At 41.7% G+C, this 24,193-nt stretch overlaps 1 protein-coding gene across 1 annotated transcript in view; it reads left to right on the top strand.

The window, feature by feature from the left end:
* Positions 1-24,193, top strand: part of RAB14 (RAB14, member RAS oncogene family) — a 96,960-nt gene that overhangs the window by 65,204 nt on the left and 7,563 nt on the right. The window contains 4 exon segments of the mRNA XM_029612527.1: positions 7,275-7,452; positions 9,491-9,557; positions 20,101-20,188; positions 22,146-22,176. Of these exon segments, the coding sequence (XP_029468387.1) occupies positions 7,275-7,452; positions 9,491-9,557; positions 20,101-20,188; positions 22,146-22,176 (364 nt within the window).

Raw genomic sequence — 24,193 nt, 5'->3', positions numbered from 1 at the left:
GTGACATTTTTAAAAAGAACTGTCTGTTTTCAGTTTACAAGAAAATGTGTTTTGCGGTTTGGATGTTAATTGTGAAAATGGAAAGAAGACTAACATTTATCCTTGATTCTCATAAATCGGAGGTTTGGAAGAAGTTCTTTCCAAATTATGTGTATTTTCCTGTCGGAAATAGCATGTGATTTAGGCTTTATTTTTGGTTTTGTATTAATCTGTTTTATGCAACTCTGATCTACCCTAATTTAAAAAAAAAATCTTTATCTGCATTGGTAACCAGCTCTTCATAAATCTTGCCAGTTTGTAGACAACTTGCTCACTAATGGCCACTTCTGTTTCTTGTGCAACTCTAAGCTCTGATATGTATGATTGAGAGTATTGAGAAGCAGAACAATAAAAGCAATATATATTAGGATTCAAAATTACAAATAAAAAGGTGCTAACTTCTCTTGTCCATTTTTACTTGTTGGAGCCAGTTGTTCACCCTAATTTCATAACATGTTGAAACTTCTGCAGGCTGCCAGAAAGCTAAAGTAGTACTTTTGCAATTAAGTAAGGATAAAGGCTTAACTGAGCTGATTTCTCACTGATGCACTGTTTCAGTTATATTAACGTTTTTAGGCCACTGGCTACATAGTTATATACAATTCAGACTAAAGAGGATGTTTGGCAATGGTGTTCCTCCCTCTCTTTTGAATGTGCCAGGTACCACACTGCTAGTTCCCTTCTGCTATTCATTTTCCATTGCAAAGCCGCCTTCCTGCCTTTGTTTTCCTTTTATCCCTTTCAGTTTTCTTCATCTTGCAGTCTGGTCTGTGCAAATAATGTAATGTGTGCCGTGCTTGCATAGCTAGAAGTGGGCATTGTAGAGTGCAGGACGTTTCATGTTCTGCTGTTGGTATGGTGAGGTTTTCTTCTTCAGAATAGCAGACCATTTATTTTATTAGTATGAATGATTGCCTAATATATGGTTAAAAGGCAAAATGCTTTTTCCTGTTCAGTTCTAAATTCTTTTATAGTTAATCATATTCCTGAATAGGCAGAGCATCTTACTCTCTAACTATATGAAATATACTTTATACCTATGTGGGTTTTTTGCCTGTTCATTTCTCCTTTTCTTCCAGCTCAGTCAAAATGGATCCTGGAATCATGAGGCTTTTATTCAAGTATCTGAGGATTCTTTCCTTGTTTGAGACCATTCCTCCCACTGTTCTTAGTCTGATCATTGCAGCGACAGTCCCAGGCCAGGGGGCCATGCACCATGGCTCCTGGAGCCTTATATCATGGGCTATAAATCTAGCCTTCATAATAGGCATCCTCGTTTGGTGCGATGACCTTGTAACTCTGCCTTATGTTTAATCATCGGTCAATAGCCAACTTCATATATTTTTTTGTAATTTTTCATATAAATACAGGTTATCACACCAATTTCCCAATGTGATTAAACATTAAAACTTAGCTTCAATTTTGAACGCCATTAAGTTGTTTTGCTTGATGCCAAAAGTGCCAGACATAGGTCCATGTTTCGAACGTATATCATTCTTTTTCAAGGGCGTAATCAGCGTCTATGAAACAAGATAGCAAAATGCAAGATTAAACTAACATTTAACCACTAAAGTGTTACTGTATCAATTTCACAATGTATAAAAATTTCCGTAACACTCTCAACCGAAGTACTCACTGTTGGCGTGTTTTTCTCGTCTCCTACCATGATATGGTGAACATTTTTCCGGTAGCTTACCGGAAGTCATGATCAGCTGTTTTTAAAGACCTTCTCATGTCAATCATTATGACATCATCCGACCCTCAATTAGGGTCGTGACACTCATTCACGACCCTAATTGAATTTACAATAAAAAAATACCATTCTGTGGCTGAATTTAGTCCTGCTGGATTTACTGTATTAAGCTTGTATATCCACTCTTCTTTATAATTCAGGCAGGCTTGAAAATTGCCGCCACGGGGATTCTGCTGCACTAACTCTAACTCTCTCCATTTTAATTGATAAAACTCATGTTGATAATTTAAACAATGAAAACCATTGGAGCTTGAATCTTTTTTTTGTTGCAAGACAACTCCGATGTTCTGTTAATCTGGTTCTAATCATCCTTTTAGTTCTCCCAATGTAAAAAAGTGGACAGTGGCATTGCCTTTCTTCGAATGTAATATATTTAATACAATCAGTATGGATATGCACGATGTGTGTTGCCTTGAAGATCTTGCCAAAGTTCTCCAGTGATTGCTTGTTGGCACAATGAGCATTTGTTACATATCCAATGTCCAATAGGTCGTGAGTCTGATATATCCAAAGCAACTTATTGGAATGAATGTACTAACATATCTTTGATGTTCCGGGCCCGACCTTAAGTGATCAATGGACGATCTGAAAAAACTGGATGCATTTTTAATATTGTCCAATGCTTTAAAATTAATGCTGTTATCCGTGATGCCAAAGGAGAATATGGTATAACACAGGTTAAAGGGCCTGCTATTTGTGCATCATTGTTATCCAGTAATAGCCAGTCTTGCTCAGCGTTATATGCCCGTTTGAAAGCTCTCTTGATATATTTTATTGGATAGCCTTTGTCCTGAAATTTAATGAAAAGCTGATGTGATTGTTGTACAAAGTCTGCTTTAACTGTACATAAACGACGCAATCGAAGAAATTGTCCCATAGGTAAACTTTTACAAAGATGAAAAGGATGATAACTTGAAAGATGAAGATATGTATTTTTAGTGTAGGGCTTAATAAAAATGATAGTGATTAATTCCATCTCAACCTTATTGATAGAAATATCTAAAAAAAAAAAAAAGTGATAGAATCATCAAATTTAATCGTGAACTGTAAATCTGCATTTATATGAAAACTTACAAAAAATATATGAAGTTGGTTATTGACCGATGAGTAAATATAAGGCAGAGTTACAAGCTCATCGTACCAAACGAGGATGCTTATTATGAAGGTCAAATTTTGCTAAGTAGCGTCTAGTTCAGTGATGGCTAACCTTTTGCGCTCAGTGTGTCAAAATTCATTAAAAAAAAAACGAGCATAACTCGGGTGGTGTGTCACTTCTAGTAAAATCCATAATTTTGTGATATTTGTAGCTCTAATATTAATAACAAAGTTATAATTTTAATATATGTTCTGTATTTATTAATAAAGCAAAAACAAATAATTCTTTCTTACCTGCTTAGTGACTTTTTGTTGCTGAATTTCATTGCCTAAATCTTCAATTAAAACACTCTCTCCCCCTCCACTCCCCCCCCCCGCCAAACTCTTACTCCCCTGGATTTTCTCATACACACTCATGCTCTCACACTCACTGGCTCCCTGACATACATACACACGCGCACTCCACACACCACTCCCGCTCCATCCTCCAGCCAGGCACCAATTCATTTTCACACCACTCCCCGCTCCATCCTCCAGCCAGGCACCAATTCATTTTCACGCAGGCACTCATGCATTCACACACATACACCCCCATGCAGAGTCCCATTCATTCACATGCACACACTAAAGGCAGACCCCCCCCCCCCCTCTCTTTTGCCAGCAACCTCAGAACCTCTCTCATTCCTCTGCTGCCGCATGGCTATTGGGGAGATGCCGATTGCTGCTACTAACACTGAAGCCCATTCTGCTGCCGCCTCTGTGCAGGCCCGGTGGGCTTCCATTTTCTCCATGCTGATCTCGTACATTGTGAGATCCGCATAGAGAAAGTGCTATTCTTGCACATTCCCAAAGATTACATGTGCCAATCACTAAAAAGTAATTTGTTTTGTGTTTTACCTTTGCTGTCTGATCTTCATTTTCTAATTGGTTGGTCACAGGCTTTTTTTCCCACCTTCCTTTCTTATTTTTTTTTGCCAATTCCTTTTATATTGTCTTTTTCTGTTTCTTTTCTCTCCATCTTCTTCCCTCAAACACACAGGTTCTCATTCTCACATGCATTTCTCTCTCACACACACAGGCTCTCACTGTCACATGCTCTCTCTCATACAATCATTCATACACACAGTCTCTCACTGGCACATGCTGTCTGACTCTCACACACACACAGGCTCTCTCTCACTCCCACATGCTATCTTGCTCAAGCACATGCCGTCTCTGCAAACATTCAGGTCCTCACTCTCGCACACAATCTCTCAACTCATCTCATACACGCACACACACCCTCTACAGACCCTCAACCTCTCTCTCACCTCTGGGCCTCCTCTTCGCGGGTTGATGCAGGATGGGCCCTGCTGCAGCCCTGCTACCAGGCCTCTTCCTCTTCTCAGGCCGCTGTGACGGGATTCGCGGCTGCCCTTAAACGCAAGTGCTGCTCCTCTTCTGCACGCGCCAATGCTTCACCTTCTTCCAGCCCACGTGGCTCCGGCAACGTTTACTTCCGGGGCCGCACAGGCAGGAAGGAGGAGGAGCATCAGCGCGTTTAAACGTGATCTTTTTCTTCGGGCCGCAGCCCTGCCTATCTGCCTATCGCTGCGCCCGGGGGCATTGGGGGGGGGTGGAGGGGTCCGGAGGGTGGGGGATACTAAAAAACTAGTTTTAAAGGCTCGGCACAGCAGATTAAAAAAAATTTCCCGATAGTCCACGAAACGCTGCGTGTGTCAGCAAAAAGTCTCGGCGTGTCACCTCTGACACGCGTGTCATAGGTTAGCCATCACTGGTCTAGTTAATTGTTGTAAGAGGTTCTGGTCTTTTTGGACTTTAATCTGTTGATGTTTACCACAACCCCCGTTATTTAGTTTTAAGAGAAGGCATATGTGGAGAAGATTGGCTGTAAATCTAGCCACCAGGTGTCGCCCCATGACTCCTGCTCCTCACCCCCGGGGCTGTGACTCTACAGTATTCCCAGCTCTAGCTGTCCCATGGTGTGGAAGAAAGGAGCAGGAATTTGAAACAGGGACCCTCTACATGGCAGTGCACAGCACTTCTACTGAGCTACTGTGTGGCCCTTGTTTTCATTTTTAATCACTAATTTATTGCAGACCGAGGGGCTAGCTTATTAAAACATGTTTCCCATTTTGTGTCTATGGGAGAAATCCTTAGCAAAAAAAGGCCCTGAATTTGTTTAGCAAGAAATATATTTAGGTGTATGTTCTCCTTTGTCTTGTGATTTATCTTAGGTGTGAAATGAAAATTATTATGTTCAGCATGGCTTTTTTTTTTTGTGCATTAATTACCTTATTTTGATTTTGCAAAAATGATGCATGCTTATTTGCTAGTTCTATGCTATAATATGGCTAGGGACCTTCATTTTCAATTTATTTTTCCTGGGAATTTGTTATAATGAACAAAAATGGGAGAAATTCAGTGGAAACCAGTTATTTTTCCCCACTGATTTTCTCCCATTTTTGTTATGAGAAACACAGCTTCCTAGGGGGGAAAAAAACCTGAAAACGAAGGTCCCTAGATATTATTCTGTTTGTAGTCAGAAATTTATCTTCTCTCCCACTTCCTAGTTGATACTAGGCCATGTGATATTGCATGAGCTTGAAATGTAAAAATATGTATAGTTTAACTCCCTTTTGCAGTAATTTATTTGTAATAAACTCTTTGCCTAAATAGATATGGAAGTGAGTGAATTGTTTTTCAGCCAATCCAAAAGTTCTCCCTTCCCTTCCTCTTCCCCCCCCCCCGCCCCCCCCACCCCATGCATAAGAGTGGTACCATCTTGTGCACAGAATTCGTTTCAGACTGTAACTGTAGAAGAAAGTGTGTGTATGTATGTATATATATGTGTGTGTGTGTGTATATATGTGTGTATATATGTGTGTATATTTCACGTGTGCTTTCTGATATTACACACACAAAAAACCCCCAAGAACAAATTATTTGGGGAAAACAGAAAAAAAGCACTTAAGTTTTCAAGTAAACCATACCAAAAATCTAATTCAGTGTATTAACCAAAATCAATTTATTTATTGTTAATACATTAACAATGATTTTTTCAATATTTTTTACATAAAACCACTCATGTTTATTGATCCCTTATGATGATATATTACTTGTTAAGATGTTTTGTATGAAATAAGTTTTCCAAAGAACCATATCAACCTTAACCCAACTGTTAATAGCCCTCAACACTGTTCTACTTCTAACCTCAATCTGTCCCTAAAATATTTTACATTTCCGATCATCTGATATTGTTGTTGGTCTTTTATATTGGAAAACACCACACTGTTAAATACCTTATACGTATATCCACATAATAATACTATATAACCCTTAAACCATACTACAGCTTGATGTATAGATCAGTGGTGTGCCACGGATGAGGGGTTAACAAACATATTTTGGATATCCACATGTGGTGGTGTTAATCATAAACAGTGATCTATACATCAAGCTGTAGTATGGATTAAGGGTTATATAGTATTATGTGGATATACGCATAAGGTATTTAACATAGTGTGGTATTTTCCGATATTAAAGACCAACAACAATCAATATCAGATGATCAGAAATGTAAAATATTTTAGGGACAGATTGAGGTTAGAAGTAAAACAGTGTTGAGGGCTATTAACAGTTGGGTTAAGGTTGATATGGTTCTTTGGAAAACTGTTAAGATGTTTGTATGAAATAAGTAATATATCATCATAAGGGATCAATAAACATGAGTGGTTTTATGTAAAAAATTGAAAAAATCATTGTTAATGTATTAACAATAAATAAATTGATTTTGGTTAATACACTGAATTAGATTTTTGGTGTGGTTTACTTGAAAACTTAAGTGCTTTTGTGTGTGTGTGTGTAAGATGGTACCACTCTTATGCATGGGGAGGGGAAGGGAGAACTTTTGGATTGGCTGAAAAACAATTCACTCACTTCCATATCTATTTAGGCAAAGAGTTGATTACAAATAAATTACTGCAAAAGGGAGTTAAACTATACGTATTTTTAAATTTCAAAATTTCAAGCTCATGCAACATCACATGGCCTAGTCTCAACTAGAAAGTAGGAGAGAAGATAAATTTCTGACTACAAACAGAACAATATCTAGGGACCTTCGTTTTCAGGTTGTTCCCCCCCCCCCCGGAATAGCTGTTTCTTATAACAAAAATGGGAGAAAATCAGTGGGGAAAAATAACTGGTTTCCACTGAATTTCTCCCATTTTTGTTCATTATAACAAACTGAAATTCCCAGGAAAAATAAATTGAAAATGAAGGTCCCTAGCCATATTATAGCATAGAACTAGCAAATAAGCTATTGTACTGAGTTATCATTTGGCTCATGGAGTGTTGATTAATGGCTTTATGAATTTTTCTTTTACAGTTATGGCTGATTGTCCTCACACAATTGGCGTTGAGTTTGGTACAAGAATAATTGAAGTTAGTGGCCAAAAAATTAAACTGCAGATTTGGGATACAGCAGGGCAGGAGAGATTTAGGGCAGTAACAAGAAGCTACTACAGAGGAGCTGCAGGAGCACTTATGGTGTACGATATAACTAGGTAAGATGCAATGCTGGCCAATGATCCTAAATTTTTTTTTTTTAACAATTTGTTTTCAAATGTACAAAACAAGAGAACTCTTACCTATTCAAGGCAACATTTGGTTTGGTTACATAGTTGATGCAAATAATGGTGTGCCTGATTGTGTCTTGTTGCATATGATTAGCTAATTTAAAAATTTGAATTTTGGTCACATGCTTTTGTAACAATGGGCAAATACAAGAATTTATATGGAGGGACTAATATTTGTATTCCTTCTTTCAGTCAACAATTAGTGGCTCCAGTGACAAATTTTCTAGGTAGAAGCAGCAACTCCTTTAGTGCTTGGGCCCAACCACAGCAGTGGCTCCTCTGTTAAACCGACAACTTTTGGTCGCTGCTCATATATAGAGTAGGTTCTACACACACGCAGGCTGATGCAATATCAGTGTGTAAAAAAGTGCATCCAAACTGGGCGCACATTTTTTGAACACACACACACACATCCATTGGACCTGGGCGCTCGATGCAGTAGGCAAATAAGCTGCTGCACTAAAAGGGACATGCAATAGGTTTTGTGCATTCCTAGCACTCTGCATCGGGCACCTAGAAGTGGCTGTGCATCTAGAACAGCCTGGCTAGAGCTCCCTCCCCACCACTGGCAGGGCTGTTCCTGTTTCCTCTTTCAGGTCTACCATCTGAAAGGGCGTTGGTCCTTTCACTGACATGTGATGGTGAATGGACCAATCGGCAGGAAGTTAAGGAGTGAATAAATTAATATCAAGTGCCTGACTCTTAATATTCATGTATTCGCTCCCTCACTTACTGCCGGTAGGGGTCCTGATTGGGCCAGACCTTGGGGATGTTCCTTTCTGTGGGTTCCTCCTATTTAGTATCGCTAGGATACTAATAGGAGGAATCACCGAAAAGATATTTTGGGGGGTTTTTCCCCAGCTCTTGAGCACTCATGCTTTTATTGCCTGCTCCTGGGCAGGCATTAAATTTGCAGCGTTAAAATGGGCGCTGTGGCCATGTGGCAGTTTTGCATCTGGGTAATAGCTAATAGCCTCATCAACATGAATTTGTGATGAGCGCTATTTGCGCTACACTGGTTTGGATGCGCTAATCCCCTTATTGCATGAGGGGTTTTGGACGCATATTCAAAATATGTGTAAAGCTGTGTGCTTGGCCAAGCGCACTATATTGCATCAGCCTGACAGTGCTGGTTTGTCTTACATACCTAGTGTTCTAAGGAGAGAAGTTTCAACTAGAAAGAACATAAGTTACCATACTGGGTCAGACCAGCATCCTGATTTCAATAATGGCCAATCCACTCTCAAGTACCTTGCAAGTACCCATCATTAAATAGATCCCATGCTCCTAATGTCAGTAATAAGCAGTGGCTATTCATGAAGTCAACTTGATTAATAGCAGTTTATGTATGGACTTCTCTTCCAGGAATTTGTCCATACCATTTTTAAACCCAGCTATTCTAACCGCCTTAAGCACATCTTTTGGCAATGAATTCCAGAGCTTAATTGTGCGTTGAGTGAAAGCTTTCTCTGATTTTGTTTTAAATGTGCTACTTGCTAACTTCATGAAGTGCCCTCTAGACCATGTATTATCTGAAAGAGAGTAAATAGATTCACATTCTAGTCTTCATGATTTTATAGACCTCTATCATTATCCCCCCTCAGCCATCTCTTCTCCAAGCTGAACAACTCCTACCTTTCTAGTCTTTCCTTATGGAGGGAGCATTCCATCCCCTTTTGGTCACCCTTCTCTTTACCTTTTCCACTGCAAGGGCATTGTAAGAAATATTTCAAGGTGCTATATAATACCAGGGAGTCAACATTTAACACCTGAAGGAGTAGTGTGTTCTGCTGAAAAAATTCTCTCAATCTAAATGACTTTAGGTTTAAGTAAAATTGTCATTTGATCCAACCAGATAATTCACCAGTGTATATTGTTTTTAGCAGTATTCCATTCATATGTTGGTGTCAGTTTTAGACCCAATTTTTATATCTAGCTTTTTTTTTTTTTTTTTTTTTTGCTGCAGAAGAAGCACATACAACCATTTAAGTAGCTGGTTGACTGATGCAAGGAACCTTACCAATCCCAATACTGTAAGTTAATTTAAAAAAAAAAAAAAATTGAAAAAAAGTATCTGACTTTGCAGTCTTACAGAGAAGTCAATCTAGAATGCTATGATGGTATTTATATCTGTGTTAATAAATAGAACTGTTCTACGCAAACATTTTCAGATTGAGTCTGCTTTAATCTCTTAATTTGGCTAGAGTTAACAATACATAATCCTCCCACACTCCAAGCATTAATATATCACTCTTCCTCATTTCCTATAATGAGGCTTTCTGGTCTCTGTATATGCCTGTGTATTTGCCTGTCTCAGATTCTGACATCTTCTGGCAAGTATTGAACTTTTTTTGTTTTGGCTCAGCAGTTTTCCTCCTCTTATGGGGCCTCTAGTCAGTCAGAACTAGCCAGTACCGAGCTAACTTTATTTATTTTTAACTGCTAGGGGTTTTCCCTGTTCTCACAGGACAAGCAGGATGGTAGTCCTCGCATATGGGTGACGACATCAGGATGGAGCCCAATCATGGAACACGTTTTTGTCAAAGTTTCAAGAACTTTGACTGGCACCTACTGGGTATGCCCAGCATAGCACCAACCCTGCAGCCAGCAGGGGTCCCCCTTCAGTTGTCTTTTTTCCACGCAGCAGTAACCACACGGGTTAAGGAGCTCTTCAGAGATTCCTGACAGGAATTTTTCCTCACGGAACTTCATCAAAACTTTAAAAAACTTTTACCCCACAGGGGTCCCCTTATCAATATCTTTGCTCCACAGTCAAACAGTAAGTTTTTTACCTGCTTGCAGTCGATTCCTGTCGAGTTTTTCCCTCGCAGCCTACTGGCCATCGACCGCACCACAGCTAAATTTTGTCGAGACCATGGCAGGTTTCCGTCGGTGCCCTGACTGCACTTGAGTGATGTCCATCACTGACCCTCACACGGTCTCTGTGATGTGTTTGGGGTCCGCCCATGATGTCCTTATTTGCACCAAATGTGTCCAAATGACACCAAAGGGTCACAAGGCTTGGCTGGAGAAGATGGGACTTCTCTTTTGGCCAAAAAGCCCGACTCCATCAATAGCTTCGTCGCCTGAACCAGTGCCGTCTACTTCGCGCCAGCACCGGTAAACCACTGCTGCCTGACCGGCTTCAAGACTCCGCGGGTGTCGACACCCCTCTGTTCCTCCTCAGGAAAAAGAGGAGAACATAGAGAAAAACATCGCCGCCATCGTAAAGCTCAGGCCACCGATACATGCAAGTCCTCGGTGTTGACGTTGTCTGAGCCACTGACAAAGAAGTCCCGAACAGAAAAGGCCCCATCCTCTTCTGTCTCTGGGTCACCAAGGCGTTTCCTACCTAGACAGGTGCCGGGATCCGCGATTACACTTTCACCGGTGGACCCTCCGGCTACGCCAGTGCTGCCTCCTACCCCGGAACCAGGTATCCATGCCCCAGGTTTCCGTGAAGAATTGGATCAGATGATCCAAGAGGCCGCCATCGGTAAAGCACTCCAGAGGTTCAAACCTCCATCGATGCCGGTTCCTGTTCCGGCACTGATCAGATACCCACAGCGCTTGCACCGCTATTGGCAAGAATGGATAAGTTAATTGGTGCCCTTCTGGTGGATCCGAGAAAACCGATGGCCCAGATTCCTTCCTCACAGATACCCTTGTCATTGGAAGAAGAAGAAACACCGATCTCCATTCCGCCCTCCGGAGTGCTACCACAGACACATCCATCGATGTCGCAGATTCCATCGGTGCCTTCGATGCCTAGGCCCGGACCTTCCGGAATAACACCATTACTCCCTTCTGATGAACATATGGGAGCTGGTGATGAGCCATACAATCCCTGGACTGATGATTCGTCCCAGGATACGGATGATCTGCCTTCACAGCCCTCTCCTCCTGATGAAAGGAAGCGTTCTCCTCCAGAGCACTTGTCGTTTATCAACTTTGTAAAAGAAATGTCTGAAACCGTTCCATTCCAGCTTCAGGCTGAAGAGGACTCTAGGCATCAGATGTTGGAACTTCTCCAATTTCTCAATGCTCCTAAGGAAATCATGTTTATCCATATTCATGACATCCTCTTGTACCTTTTTAAAGAGAAATTGGGAGCACACTGGCTCTGTGGCACCTGTCAACCGTAAGGCAGATGCCACCTATCTAGTTCAGTCAGCCCCTGGCTTCCAAAGAGCTCAACTAGACCATCACTCGGTGGTTGTGGAGTCAGCCCAGAAGAGGGCACGACGTGCCAAACCCCACTCTTCCATTCCCCCAGGAAAAGAACAGAAATTTCTGGATGCATTTGGAAGGCGAGTATTCCATGGGCCAATGCTCATCTCTCGCATTGCTTCCTATCAACTGTACATGACCAGTACAACAGGGCCCTGTTTACGAAGATTCAGGAATTTGCTGAAGCCTTACCTCTGCAATTCCAGGTCCAACTTCATGCCTTAGCACAAAAAGGTCTAGATGCTGGCAAACATGAAAGTGCGGTCGGTATATGACATCTTCGACACCGCCTCCAGAGATTCGGCGGCAGGAATTAGTGCGAGGAGATGGGCCTGGCTAAAGTCTTCAGACCTCAGACCAGAAGTACAGGACAGGTTAGCTGACTTGCCCAGTGCTGGGGATAATCTTTTTGGGAAAAAAGATTCAAGAAGCAGTGGCGCAGCTCAAGGACCACCAAGAGACTGTGCCAGCTCTCCTTACTGCTTTCTGATCTCTCTTCCTCTTTCAAAGGATCTTTTAGGAGAGACTCCAAGAGACAAGTTTCCTGGCAAAGGAGATACTATCCCCCTGCGTTCAGGGGTCGACCTTCTAAGCCTTACCAAAAAGGCCAATCTAGGCAACCTCAAGTACAGAAGTCAGCCCCCCAGCCAGGTCCAGCATCTGGCTTTTGACTCCTTCCTAGAGAGCAGTACCCAGCCTCCACTTCTGGCTATTCCCGTCGGAGGCCGGTTGTGCCACTTCTCCAAACTTTGGCACACAGTCACCACAGATCAGTGGGTACTTGCTGTAGTAACTCAAGGTTACCACCTCAACTTTCTCTCTGTTCCACCGGACCTCCCCACTTCGGCTGATGTGGGGAACATCCGACCACTCATCACTCCTGGAGCAGGAGGTCTCCCTCCTCCAGTCCCGAGTAATAGAGCTAGTGCCCCTCTCCCAACAGGGGCAGGGGTTCTATTCCTGATATTTCCTGATCCCAAAAAAGTCAGGTGGTGTTCGCCCAATACTGGATCTTCGCACCTTAAACAAATAAGGCTTAGAAGGTCGATTTTTTTCTGGTATAGACTATTGTAATGAATTATATATAGGCTTGCCTAAAACTGCTATTAGACCTCTACAGCTGATTCAGAATTCAGCAGCTAGACTTCTTACAGCCACTCCTTTAAAACAACATATTTCCCCTATTTTACAAAAATTACATTGGTTGCCAGTTAAATATAGAATTTGGTACAAAATTATCACGTTAATACATTCCTTGTTAAATAGCACAGACTCTATCTGGCTGTGTTCCACATTGCGAGTCTACAAGCCTCTGAGAGAACTTAGGTCAGCTGGAAAAAATCTTTTAGAAGTTCCTACTGTAAAAATGGCTGCTTTAAAAGTAACAAGGAACAGAGCTTTTTCGGTTGCTGGTCCTATTCTGTGGAATGCATTGCCAGATCCCTTAAGACAAATATCCAGTCGAGAGGAGTTTAAAAAGGCATTAAAAACATATCTATTTCTGGAAGCATTTGGGAACGCTGAACCTATTAGCCATAGCTAATTTTTGTTATGAAAGCTTCCTGACATAGCCATTGTTAAGGATTAGAAGATCTTCCTACTAACTTATTTTATTCATATTACATTCTCTCTTTTTAGTTTTCTAACGTAACAGCCAATCCATTTATAACCTTAAAGTCACCAAATTTTTGTTATTGATCATGTTATATATTGTATTTTTATTCAAACGTTGTGTTAAATTTTTGTTTTGTTTTATTTTTCATTTTTATTTGTTATACTTTTTAATTTGATTTTGTTTTATAGTTATACTATTGTAAACCGCTTTGGTCAATTTTTTACATTGGTAAAATGGTATATAAATACATTAAATAAAATAAATAAAAAATACCTTCAAAGAGAAATGTTCAAGATGGTGTCCTTGGGTTCTCTTCTTCCCCTTCTCCAAAGGGAAGACTGGCTTTGATCTCTAGCCCTCTAGGACGCCTACACACACTTCAATTACTCCGTCACATCGCAGATTCCTGTGATTCCTAGTAGGCCCAAAACACTTCCAATATTGAGTGTTACCATTCGGCCTAGCATCTGCCCCACGAGTCTTCACCAAGTGCCTCGTAGTGGTAGCTGCCTTTCTCAGAAGTCAGTGTCCATGTCTATCCCTATCTCAACGATTGATTGATCAGGGCTCCCACTCAGCAAACTCACTGACGTCCCTATGTCTCACATGGCATACCCTGATCTCCCTAGGGTTCCTCATAAACTATCCAAAATCCAGGCTAGTTCCTTCTCAAACCCTATCGTTCATAGGGGCCGACTTGGACACTCTAAAAGCGAAAGCCTTCCTACCTCGGGATCGGGCTCTTACTCTCGCTTCTCTGGCCCATCTTCTGCACTCTCGACAACTCAACTGCACGTCACTTTCTGATCTTACTGGGTCATATGGCTGCCTCGGTGCATGTCACTCCCATGGCTCGCCTCGCCATGAGAGTAATGCAGTGTACTCTAAAGTCGCAGTGGATTCAGTCATCTCAGCCATTGTCCACATCACCAACCAGCTCCGCCTATCGGTGGCTTGGTGGATAAACCAATCCAATCTTCTTCAAGGTCTTCCTTTTCAGGCTCCAGAACCTCAAATAACCTTGACAACAGATACCTCCAACCTCGGCTGGGGTGCACATGTTGCAAACCTGCAAACTCAGGGCATTTGGTCTCCAGAGGAAGCCAAACACCAAATAAATTTCCTGGAGCTTCGTGCAATCAGATATGCTCTCAGGGCTTTTCAGGATCACTTTTCCAACCAGGTCATCCTGATTCAAACAGACAACCAGATGGCCATGTGGTACATCAACAAGCAAGGGGGGACGGGCTCCTACCTCCTGTGTCAGGAAGCTGCACAGATATGGGCGGAAGCCTTTTCCCACTTAATAAACCTTAGGGCCACCTACTTGCCGGGAGTGGACAATGTGTTGGCAGAAAAGCTGAGTCGCACTTTTCAACCGCACGAGTGGTCCCTCAACCCCACGGTAGCATACTCAATATTCCAATTTTGGGGTTACCCTCACATAGACCTCTTTGCGTCAATTCACAACCGCAAAGTAGGGAATTTCTGCTCCCCCTCGCAGCCAACACCTTCAGCCAAGAGACGCTTTCTCCCTCTCGAGGGCCAGCGGTCTTCTTTATGCGTACCGTCCACTTCCACTCATTTCGAAGACTCACGTGAAGTTGCGAAGGGACAAGGGGCTAATGATTCTGATAGCCCCTCATTGGCCACACCAGGTCTGGTCTCCAAATCTCCACGATCAGTACACTGGCACATTGCTCTGGGGAAGGACCTGCTTCTGATCACTCAGAACAACTGCTGCCTTAGTCACCCCAACCTCCAGGCCCTATCTCTGACTGTCTGGATGTTGAAACGTTAATACTTCAACCTCTTAACCTTTCAGAGCCGGTTTCCCGTGTCCTAGTAGCTTCACGAAAGCCTTCCACAAGGCAGTCTTATTGTTACAAATGGAACAGGTTTACAGTATGGTGTGCTTACATATCCATTGATCCCTTCACTTGTTCCACACCGAAGTTTCTGGACTATCTCTGGCACCTGTCAGGCCTCAAAAGTCTTCTATCAAGGTACATGTCAGTGAGGTTTCCGCCTTCCATAAAGGTGTCAGGGACGTACCTATTTCAGTACAACCCCTTGTAACACGCTTTTTGAAGGGCTTGCTCCTTCCGGCCCCTTCTTGGGACCTCAACTTGGTTTAGGGGCGGCTCATGAAACTTCCGTTTGAGGCTCTCCAATCCTGTGATCTCTATCTCACCTAGAAAGTGATTTTCTTTTGGCGATCACATCTGCTCGCAGAGTTAGTGAGTTATAGGTCTTTGTCACCTACCCGCCTTACACTAAACTTCTGCATGATAGGGTAGTACTACGCACACACTCTAAGTTTCTGCCTAAGGTAGTATCTGAGTTTCATATTAATCAATCCATTATACTACCCACCTTCTTTCCCAGGCCCCACTCAAATCCAGGAGAACGGGCTCTGCATACCCTTGACTGTAAACGTGCTCTAGCATTCTATCTAGATCGTACAGCTGCCCACAGGAAATCCACTCAATTGCTTGTTTCCTATGATCCCATCAAATTGGGCAAACCTGTGGGTAAGCAGACTCTCTCCTCCTGGTTAGTGGACTGTACTTCCTTTTGCTACTAACAGGCAGGCATTCTGCTTCAAGACCGTGTTAAAGCACACTCTGTCAGGGCCATGGCAACATCAGTAGCGCACCTATGCTCGGTGCCACTTGCTGACATCTGTAAGGCTGCTACCTGGAGTTCTCTTCCACACCTTTGCAAGCCCATTATTGTTTAGACAAGTCTGGCAGACAAGATTCTTTCTTTGGCCAGTCTGTGCTTCACAACTTATTTGCGAACTGAGGTACCAACATCTTCTGCCAACATCTTCTGCCAACTCATTAGGGTTCAGGATGCCCTCTACCAAATTCTACCCCAGTTTTTGTGCCTGTTGCATGTCTTTGGGTACATTTGGTGCATTGCTCAGGCATCCTCAGCTCAGTATTCACCCATATGTGAGGGCTACCATCCTGCTTGTCCTGTGAGAAAGCAGAGTTGCTTACCTGTAACAGGTGTTCTCACAGGACAGCAGGATGGTAGTCCTCCCAAAACCCGCCTGCCACCCCGCGGAGTTGGGTTCGTTTACGTTTTCTTATTTTATTTTCGCATGTACGTTTTACTATAAGACAAGACTGAAGGGGGGACCCCTGCTGGCTGCAGGGTTGGTGCTATGCTGGGCATGCCTAGTAGGTGCCAGTCAAAGTTCTGGAAACTTTGACAAAAGTGTTCTGTGATTGGGCTCCATCCTGATGATGTCACCCATATGTGCTGTTCTGTGAGAACACCTGTTACAGGTACCAACTCTGCTTTATAACCCCTAGCCCATTGTAGTGACAGCCCTTGGCCAGGGTCTGGAATGCAGCTCCTTCCAGAATCTGCTGTACATACACCTTAAGCTTGGCTAATAGATGTCGGTCGCTATTATGTGATGGTGGGAAATCCCTCCTATTCAAGGTGTTATGAGTACTTCCTTTGTACCATTCACAGATCTGACTAGCCCAAGGAGCAGAAATTAGGCTTGGGAGCATATGAGATAATTAATCTTTATTGGTCTATCTGACATTTAAATCAGATAAAATAGTCCAAGTTCATATAAAGAGAGAGGTACATAATTTTATAATAGCAGTATTAAAGATAGTGACTTTATATCTGATAGATATTGTGTTAAGTTTGGTTTGAGTAAATCACTCTTGCTACAAGGTTATGAAAATGCCTGTGTCTAGCCCAGAGTTAACTTACATATCTCAAACACATTGCCAGTTAACTACCCAGCTTAAAGTTATAATTTAGCCAATTAATGTTACACTGTTCAGGATATATGAAGACATCTCGGGGACAATCTCAGGCTGTCTCTCTCTCCATTGCAATCTGTTAGTCTCAAAGGGTCTGGTCAGAGTCCTTTCTTGTGGCATGGAGGACAATCAGTTGGACCTTTGGCAGGCAAATAACAGGTTAACACCACTATTTGAGTGGCATTACAGAAGGCTCTAAGTTATGTAGGCAAGAGTGAAGACTGGTCTAGCTTGCAAAGGCTTGTGCAAGGATGATATTGGCAAGTACTCCGAAAGTTAATGGAGAAGGGTTGGACTAAGGTGGGAGCTCAGTCTTGAAGCTTAGTATGAGGCTTCATTAAGTCTGGGGTGCAAAGTCCTGTGTATGTAAAGTTCACAAGGGTTTGTAGTTCTAAATCTATAAGTCCAAAGTCTTTTCTTCATTACAACTTCATACATACGCATAGGATCCAAAAATCAATATTGATTGGCAATTACCACAATCCCCTGGCATAGGATTAGTGGGTTTCCAATATGACGGCTTGGCTGGTATGTGTGTGCACATTTTCACAAGGGTGAAAATATGGGCTGGAAGACATCTGATGAATAGCATTGTGCCTCATGACTGGATACAATTTTGTAAAGGCCACAAATTCAGCAAATTTGTCTGGTGGTGCCAACTAAATTTTAAGGTGAAGACATTGCTTGACATGGAGAAAAATAGCTTCTTCTCAATGTAGACTTTGCTGCCATTTGCATTAAAACTGAAGGGGTCATCACATGGCTCAACTTCCATCTTGTGTTGCTCGGGCCTGCATTCCTTTTGGTTCAGTTGTATATGCCTTTTTAGGGTGACTGGCTTAGCCTTACAGGAGTCTCACGCATACCTTCTGGATCATAGTGCAAAGCACTGCTGCTTAACCATTGAGTTTGCCTAAGGTTATGAAAATTGGATTTACTACAAAGTCTCACACCTGATGAAAAAAGGCTGGTGCTAGCTTTTTTTGCTTCCCTGTGCGAACAATTACTGTGCTCCCCCCCCCCCCTCCCCCGCATCATCCAGTCTCTCCTTTGCTGGAGGGAGCTGGGATTTTTTTGATTAACAATCTATGTTTTTAAAAACTAACACTCAACGGAACCCATGGTCAAGGGAAGGGTATTAGGTACCCTAAGCAAACCTTACACCTTTACATTCACACACACATCCTCTATAGATGTGCACACAATTCAATTATGCATTTATAAAAGATTTTACATGAATACTTTAAAAAGTACAGTCTTCTGAGTAAAAAATCACAACATGAATATTATATTTATGTACACAGCTGTGGTGCCAATCAGAAAATCTTGCAAAAGACACTTGGAACTCCTATGGAATTAGATAATACGTGCAGGGTGTGGACTTGACCCTCAAAGCCATGAATAAATGGAATTACCATTACAATATGGTAAACCTCCCATACCAAAGCAACCCTAACTGCTAGCATTCATAGTAACAACCTTATCTATGAAAAGGTAACACTACACATTACACAGGCCCTAGAACACCAATATACTTCCTATTAGGAAGACAGAACAAATAAGACTCCTATAGATAACTCCAGATAAATTGTGGGAGCAGAATACCTCACCTTGGTCTCACACAGAAAACACAGACAGACCCTGACAAAGTATAAATAAAAACATGCTGAGAAGAACCAAACTGGAACCCACAACAAGCCATCCTCTATAAGCAGTGCAACAATGGAAATACAGAAACATTACCATTCTTCATAAAACATTAAAAAAATGAAATCAAGAAATATAAAACAATCATAATAGTAAAATCAGTCATAAAAAGAATAAATATTTAAAACCAGTTAACAAATAGAATATCCCAAAATTACCCAAATACCAATAAAATATTCCAAAATATCTGATGAATAAAAAAATCCAATTAAAATGTCCTCATTTCCCAAAACCCCCCAAAATATTTCAAAACAGTAAAAACAAATTACACCCAATAATTTAAAACTGATAAGGAATATAAAATCTGCTCTCCATATCTGGGATCTTTTGATTTCCAGTCACCCTGAAATTTTCGTGGATTGGAGGCAGGGCCACACACACTTTCTTCACATAGAGACACACATTCTCACACAATCCATCTCTCATATACATACCTATGCTCTCACACTTGCTCTTTCTCCCTCACAGCACATTGTGTATGAGAGCATTCCTATGAAAACCTATGTGACACATAGGCTTTCATAGGTACACACAAACACAGGCTCTGCCACAGACACGTGCACACAAACACGGCTTCCTTTCTTCAGGCCACGCTGGGTTGGGCTCCACCGCAGCCCCCTCCATAGACCTCTTCAGGCTGTGGTGGGATGAGCTCCATTGCAGCCCCATGGGCTACTCTTTCCTTCGGCCCCACGCAGGCCCTGTGAATAAAATATATAGAAGATAGTAGTTATCAATCTATTTAATCTTTTAGCATTTCCAAAGTTCAACTTAATACTTTAAAATGGCATATTGAAAGGACATCAGGTTTTCAGTTAGTAAAAACTAGGAAGTTCAATTTCTTTATTTCTGATTTTTTTTGATGGAAATAGCTTTTTTTTTTTTTAAATTTCTGATTTAAGACAGCTGAGATTTTCTATAACTGAATTGTTTCATGAACTATATCTTTCTGGAGAAAATCTGACAGCAAAGCAAATCTGAGTTTGATTTTGAGCAAGATCCTTTACAAATTTATTTTCCAGTGAAGTATGGAGAATCTCCCCTTCTGACATTTTTTTTTAGATGCCTCTTGTAGAATTTTAAGGCATTGTAATGGCTGTTTTCATACTTTGCAAGGGAGAAATCCACATGATTATACATGGAAGACAAACGAATAAGCTGCTTCCTGTAAAACAGTGAAAGCAGATCTTTAAAGTTTAATTCTAATTTTTTTCTTTCTTGCACCAGGTGATAATTCTGATAGGAAATAAAGCAGATCTGGAGGCACAGAGAGATGTAACATATGAAGAGGCCAAACAGTTTGCTGAAGAGAATGGTGAGTATTTCTTGCCTAGTAGATTGAAGCAAAACTCATTTTAATATGCACTAGAACTCCTCCAATTAACTTACACTCAATCCACTATTTGATGTTTGATTTTAATCTTGCAGTTTTTCAACTCCAGTAGAACACTTAGAAACTGGAGATTGGACTTAAATCTTTCAGCAGTTATTTGTTTCTCTTAATACCCTCTAGTGCCTGTTGCTTTTTTTGTTTTTTTTTTTTCTTGCTGGTTGAATGAATTTAAAAGGTTAGTTTTGTTTTTTTTGTTTTTCTTTCCTCCTTGACATATGAGTATTGTGGTAGTGTGTAGCAGGGGCTGCTCTTCTCAGAGTGCACAATATAGTAGAGATGTGAATCTGAACCGGTATCTGTTCGGATTCCGGTTCAGATTCACATTGTGAAATTTTTATCTTGCAGTCCGGGTTTTTTTTTTTTTTTATCGGCTGCACCCGAGCCGATAACCAAAAAATACAGCCGACTCTTTAAAATGAGTTTGTTAGTATCCCCCCACCCTCCGGACCCCCCCCCCCCCCCCCCAAATGTCACATGGTAGGAGCAATGGACGGCCGGCACCATCTTTAAAAATGGCACGGGCCATCCAGTGCACCTACCATGTGACAGGGGCCGACCAATGGCACCGATAGCCCCTGTCATATGGTAAGAGCAAAGGGCCATTGGCGCCATTTTGATTAGTGGCAGCTGACAGCCTGAGTGCGGGAGAATGCTCCCAGGACCCCCGCTGGACCACCAGGTATTTACACATTTTTGGGGGGGGGGGGGGTCTGGCGGGTGGGGGATACTAACAAACTCATTTTAAAGAGTCAGGTTGTATTTTTAGGTTGTGTCCTTTCTTCCTGCCCCCCCCCCCCCCCCATAAGGATAAGAAAACCCACTAAATTAATCGTGGGGTTTCCTATCGGTATCGGGGACCCCCCGATATCTGACGATTTGAAAATATCGGATGATATTTTCAATCGTCAGATAAACGATTCACATCCCTACAGTATAGATCGATGCAGTTATTGAACCAGGGCCACCCCTTTTTCCCCCTGGAATACAAGTCTGACAGGGTTTGACAGGCAGGAAATATTGGGTGTGTGAGGTTTTTTTTTCTGGTAGTTCTAGGGTATTTTCCTGATACTAACTTGCTTAATTTTTTTTTTTTAATTGGAAGATCTTAAAATGTCTTAAGGACCTGTTTTGCTTTTCTTTTAAACAAAATTGAGCACCAGTAGCATGATTATACTTCAATGCATTTTTCCAATATTAGAAAGGTACTGCCTATTTTTGTTTTTTTGATTTTGACAAAACCATTTAATCTTAAATCTATATATATTAAAATTAAGAGATTGCATTTTATTTTCAGATTAATCATCTGAACCAAATTTTTCTTCAAGCAGTTTCCTCATGAGCTGTACATTTTTAACTTGGTTTCTAGATATTGGGTGATACAAAGCTGAAAGATATCTGATAAAAGCATTTTTAAGAGCTTTTTTTAGGGATGTGAGGGACAGGCACTTCTGATTCCTTTTCAGTTTCCAGCCCAGTTGGGACTGGGCTGGAAACTGGTACCATGAACTTTTCATTTGTGACTTACCTGTAATTTGTAACCCATTTCATTTGGCTCATCACAATGATAGTCCTGGGCTGGGGGCCATGTGCCAGGATTCCTTCTGGAACCCTGCAATCATGGGCTCTAAATCCAGCCACTCAGTGTCACTGCCTAGTGTCCAGAGTTATCTGAGTAGTTGCACATTTGATGCAAGAATCACACTCATTACCCAGCACTGCTACTGGGCAGGTCCCTTAAGAGCTTTGTGTAATTTCACATATTACTGGGGGCAAGAATTAGAACAAATTTAAACATTATGGTTTATAAGGCGGAGTGTTAAACAGTTTGTCATTATATAGATGTTTTGGAGTAATTTATAACAGTCTGCATTTTTAATAGGTTTATTGTTCCTTGAAGCCAGTGCAAAAACGTAAGTAGACCTTGTAGTTCACAAATTTAATTTTGAGATAAGTTAAAAATGACCATTACATTTTGAGCTGAGCAAATATTTGTTACTATAATGGAGTGTATGATTTCTCTGTAGGCTGTAACATTTCAAAAAGAATTCATGACAAGTTGTACTGTTCCTTTTGTTCATTTAATTCAGAATTAAAATATTCTTTAAGCAGCTTCCCTGTATACTGGATGATGTGGAAGTTACAAATTCCGACATGCACTGATATTTGTTTATGCTGTGTGAGATTTGACATCAGAGCCAAACTGGACCAATCCGACCCAGAGGATACTGTGTAATTTGTGAGAAAAAAGGTTTCTTTCAGGAGTTCAAGTGAGCTCCAAGTGTTCATCTAGAAGCCTTTTAATTTATTTGTAAGGGAAATAGTACTACTTGTCAAGAACTTTGTTTTTAATGTCCACTATATCAGTATGAATTTGCTCCTGAGAAATCAAACTCTCAGTACCCAAGGTGTTAACTGTAGCAGCATTGCAGCGCTTTTGTGATTCATTAGAGAAAAAACCACACATTGAAGTAATGTTAGAAATCTTGCAGCATCACAAGTCTCAAGATTACCAGTTAGGGTAGGAATACCTTGTGACAAGCAGAGTGGACAGCATTGTATTGATGTCTGATTTACAAGTGCTTTTCAGTAATCTGTTGGCACATTTTACAGAATTGGCACTTTGTGTATTTCTTGAAAATCATCAAGCATGGGTCTGCTATGGTATGGAGAATAATTGGAATAGTGTCCTGTTCCCTGTATGTACCCAGATTACCTCCCCTCCAGCAGATGGAGACTGAAATTTTCACAGCCACTGGCACACAAACTGGTGTAGCACCTGCAATCCTTCAGTATTTCTCTGTCTCCAGCAGATAGAGGAGGTGCAAAACCTGCAGTTCTGAATCTTAAAAATAAAATTAAAACATTTGAAAAGGAAGAGAAATTTCTAGGAGTCTGTTCTCCTTCTGCACTGTCCCAGGAGGTTGGCAGGTCCTGGTGGGACCATCCCTCCCGGTCATAGAGTTAGACGAGCAGGGGTTGGAGAACCCAACTTGCTGTTTGGACCATTTTGGAGATGAAAGCTGGTGGTCCAGTTCCTTCACCTCTTGAAGCTCAGGAGAAGCCTGGACCATTTCTTCAGATAAGACTGTTCCCATTTCTGTTTTTATATTCTGTACTTTAAAGTTAAAAAAAAAAAAAAAAAAAAAAGTTAAGGGAAAGTGAAGCGAATCAGGTAGCGTTCAACCTCTCATTACTCTCCCCCGTGCTGGCGGGGTAGGGAGGGGGCTTGGGAGTATGTTTTGTCCACTGAAGGATGGGCAGGATAGGAAGCTGAGGTGCACCTTAAAGTATTTGAGGTGTCGGCCCTGGGTATAAGGGCAGCGGTTGCAGTAGTTTTATGCAACAGTTGCAAGTGGACAGGGATTTATCTCCCCCTGGAATCTCAGCAGGCGAAGCATCTGGAGGCTGTGGTCGCTTATGGTGCTGTCGCCCTATATGATCTCATCTGTACTTCCAGAACGATGATGTCTGCAGTCTCGGCCAGGAGACATTTTTGGTTGTGGAATTGGTCAGTGGACATTTCCTCAAAGGCACAGCTTGAAGCCTTACCATTTAGGGGGAAGCTCCTTTTTGGGGAGGATCTGGAGCAGCTTAAACTCTTGGGTGAGAATAAGGTGCACAAGTTGCCTGAGGACAAGCCCAAAGGCCCAAGGTATCTTTCCCAGTGCACACTCTATATCTGGCTCAGACTTCTGAGGGGCTGAGTAAACTAAAACGTAACAGTGTTCTATCACGCTTAGAACCCACTGGTCAGATGTTATCTTGGCCCACTCCTCGTAAAATTGGCTCAGAGACGTTTTCGGCAAAGCAGAGTTCCTGTGGATGGCCAAAGGCAAGCCTCGGGGAGGTCTCAGGCCTGGAACCAATCCTTTCGAGCCCATAGACCCGGCAGGGATCTGGAGGAGTTAAGCCTACACAATGAAATGA

The sequence above is a fragment of the Rhinatrema bivittatum genome, chromosome 8 (assembly GCF_901001135.1).
Source record: "Rhinatrema bivittatum chromosome 8, aRhiBiv1.1, whole genome shotgun sequence".
NCBI classification, from domain to species: Eukaryota; Metazoa; Chordata; class Amphibia; order Gymnophiona; family Rhinatrematidae; genus Rhinatrema; species Rhinatrema bivittatum.
The sequence above is the reverse complement of the archived record's forward strand: the minus strand, read 5'-3'. Positions and strand labels throughout refer to the sequence as shown.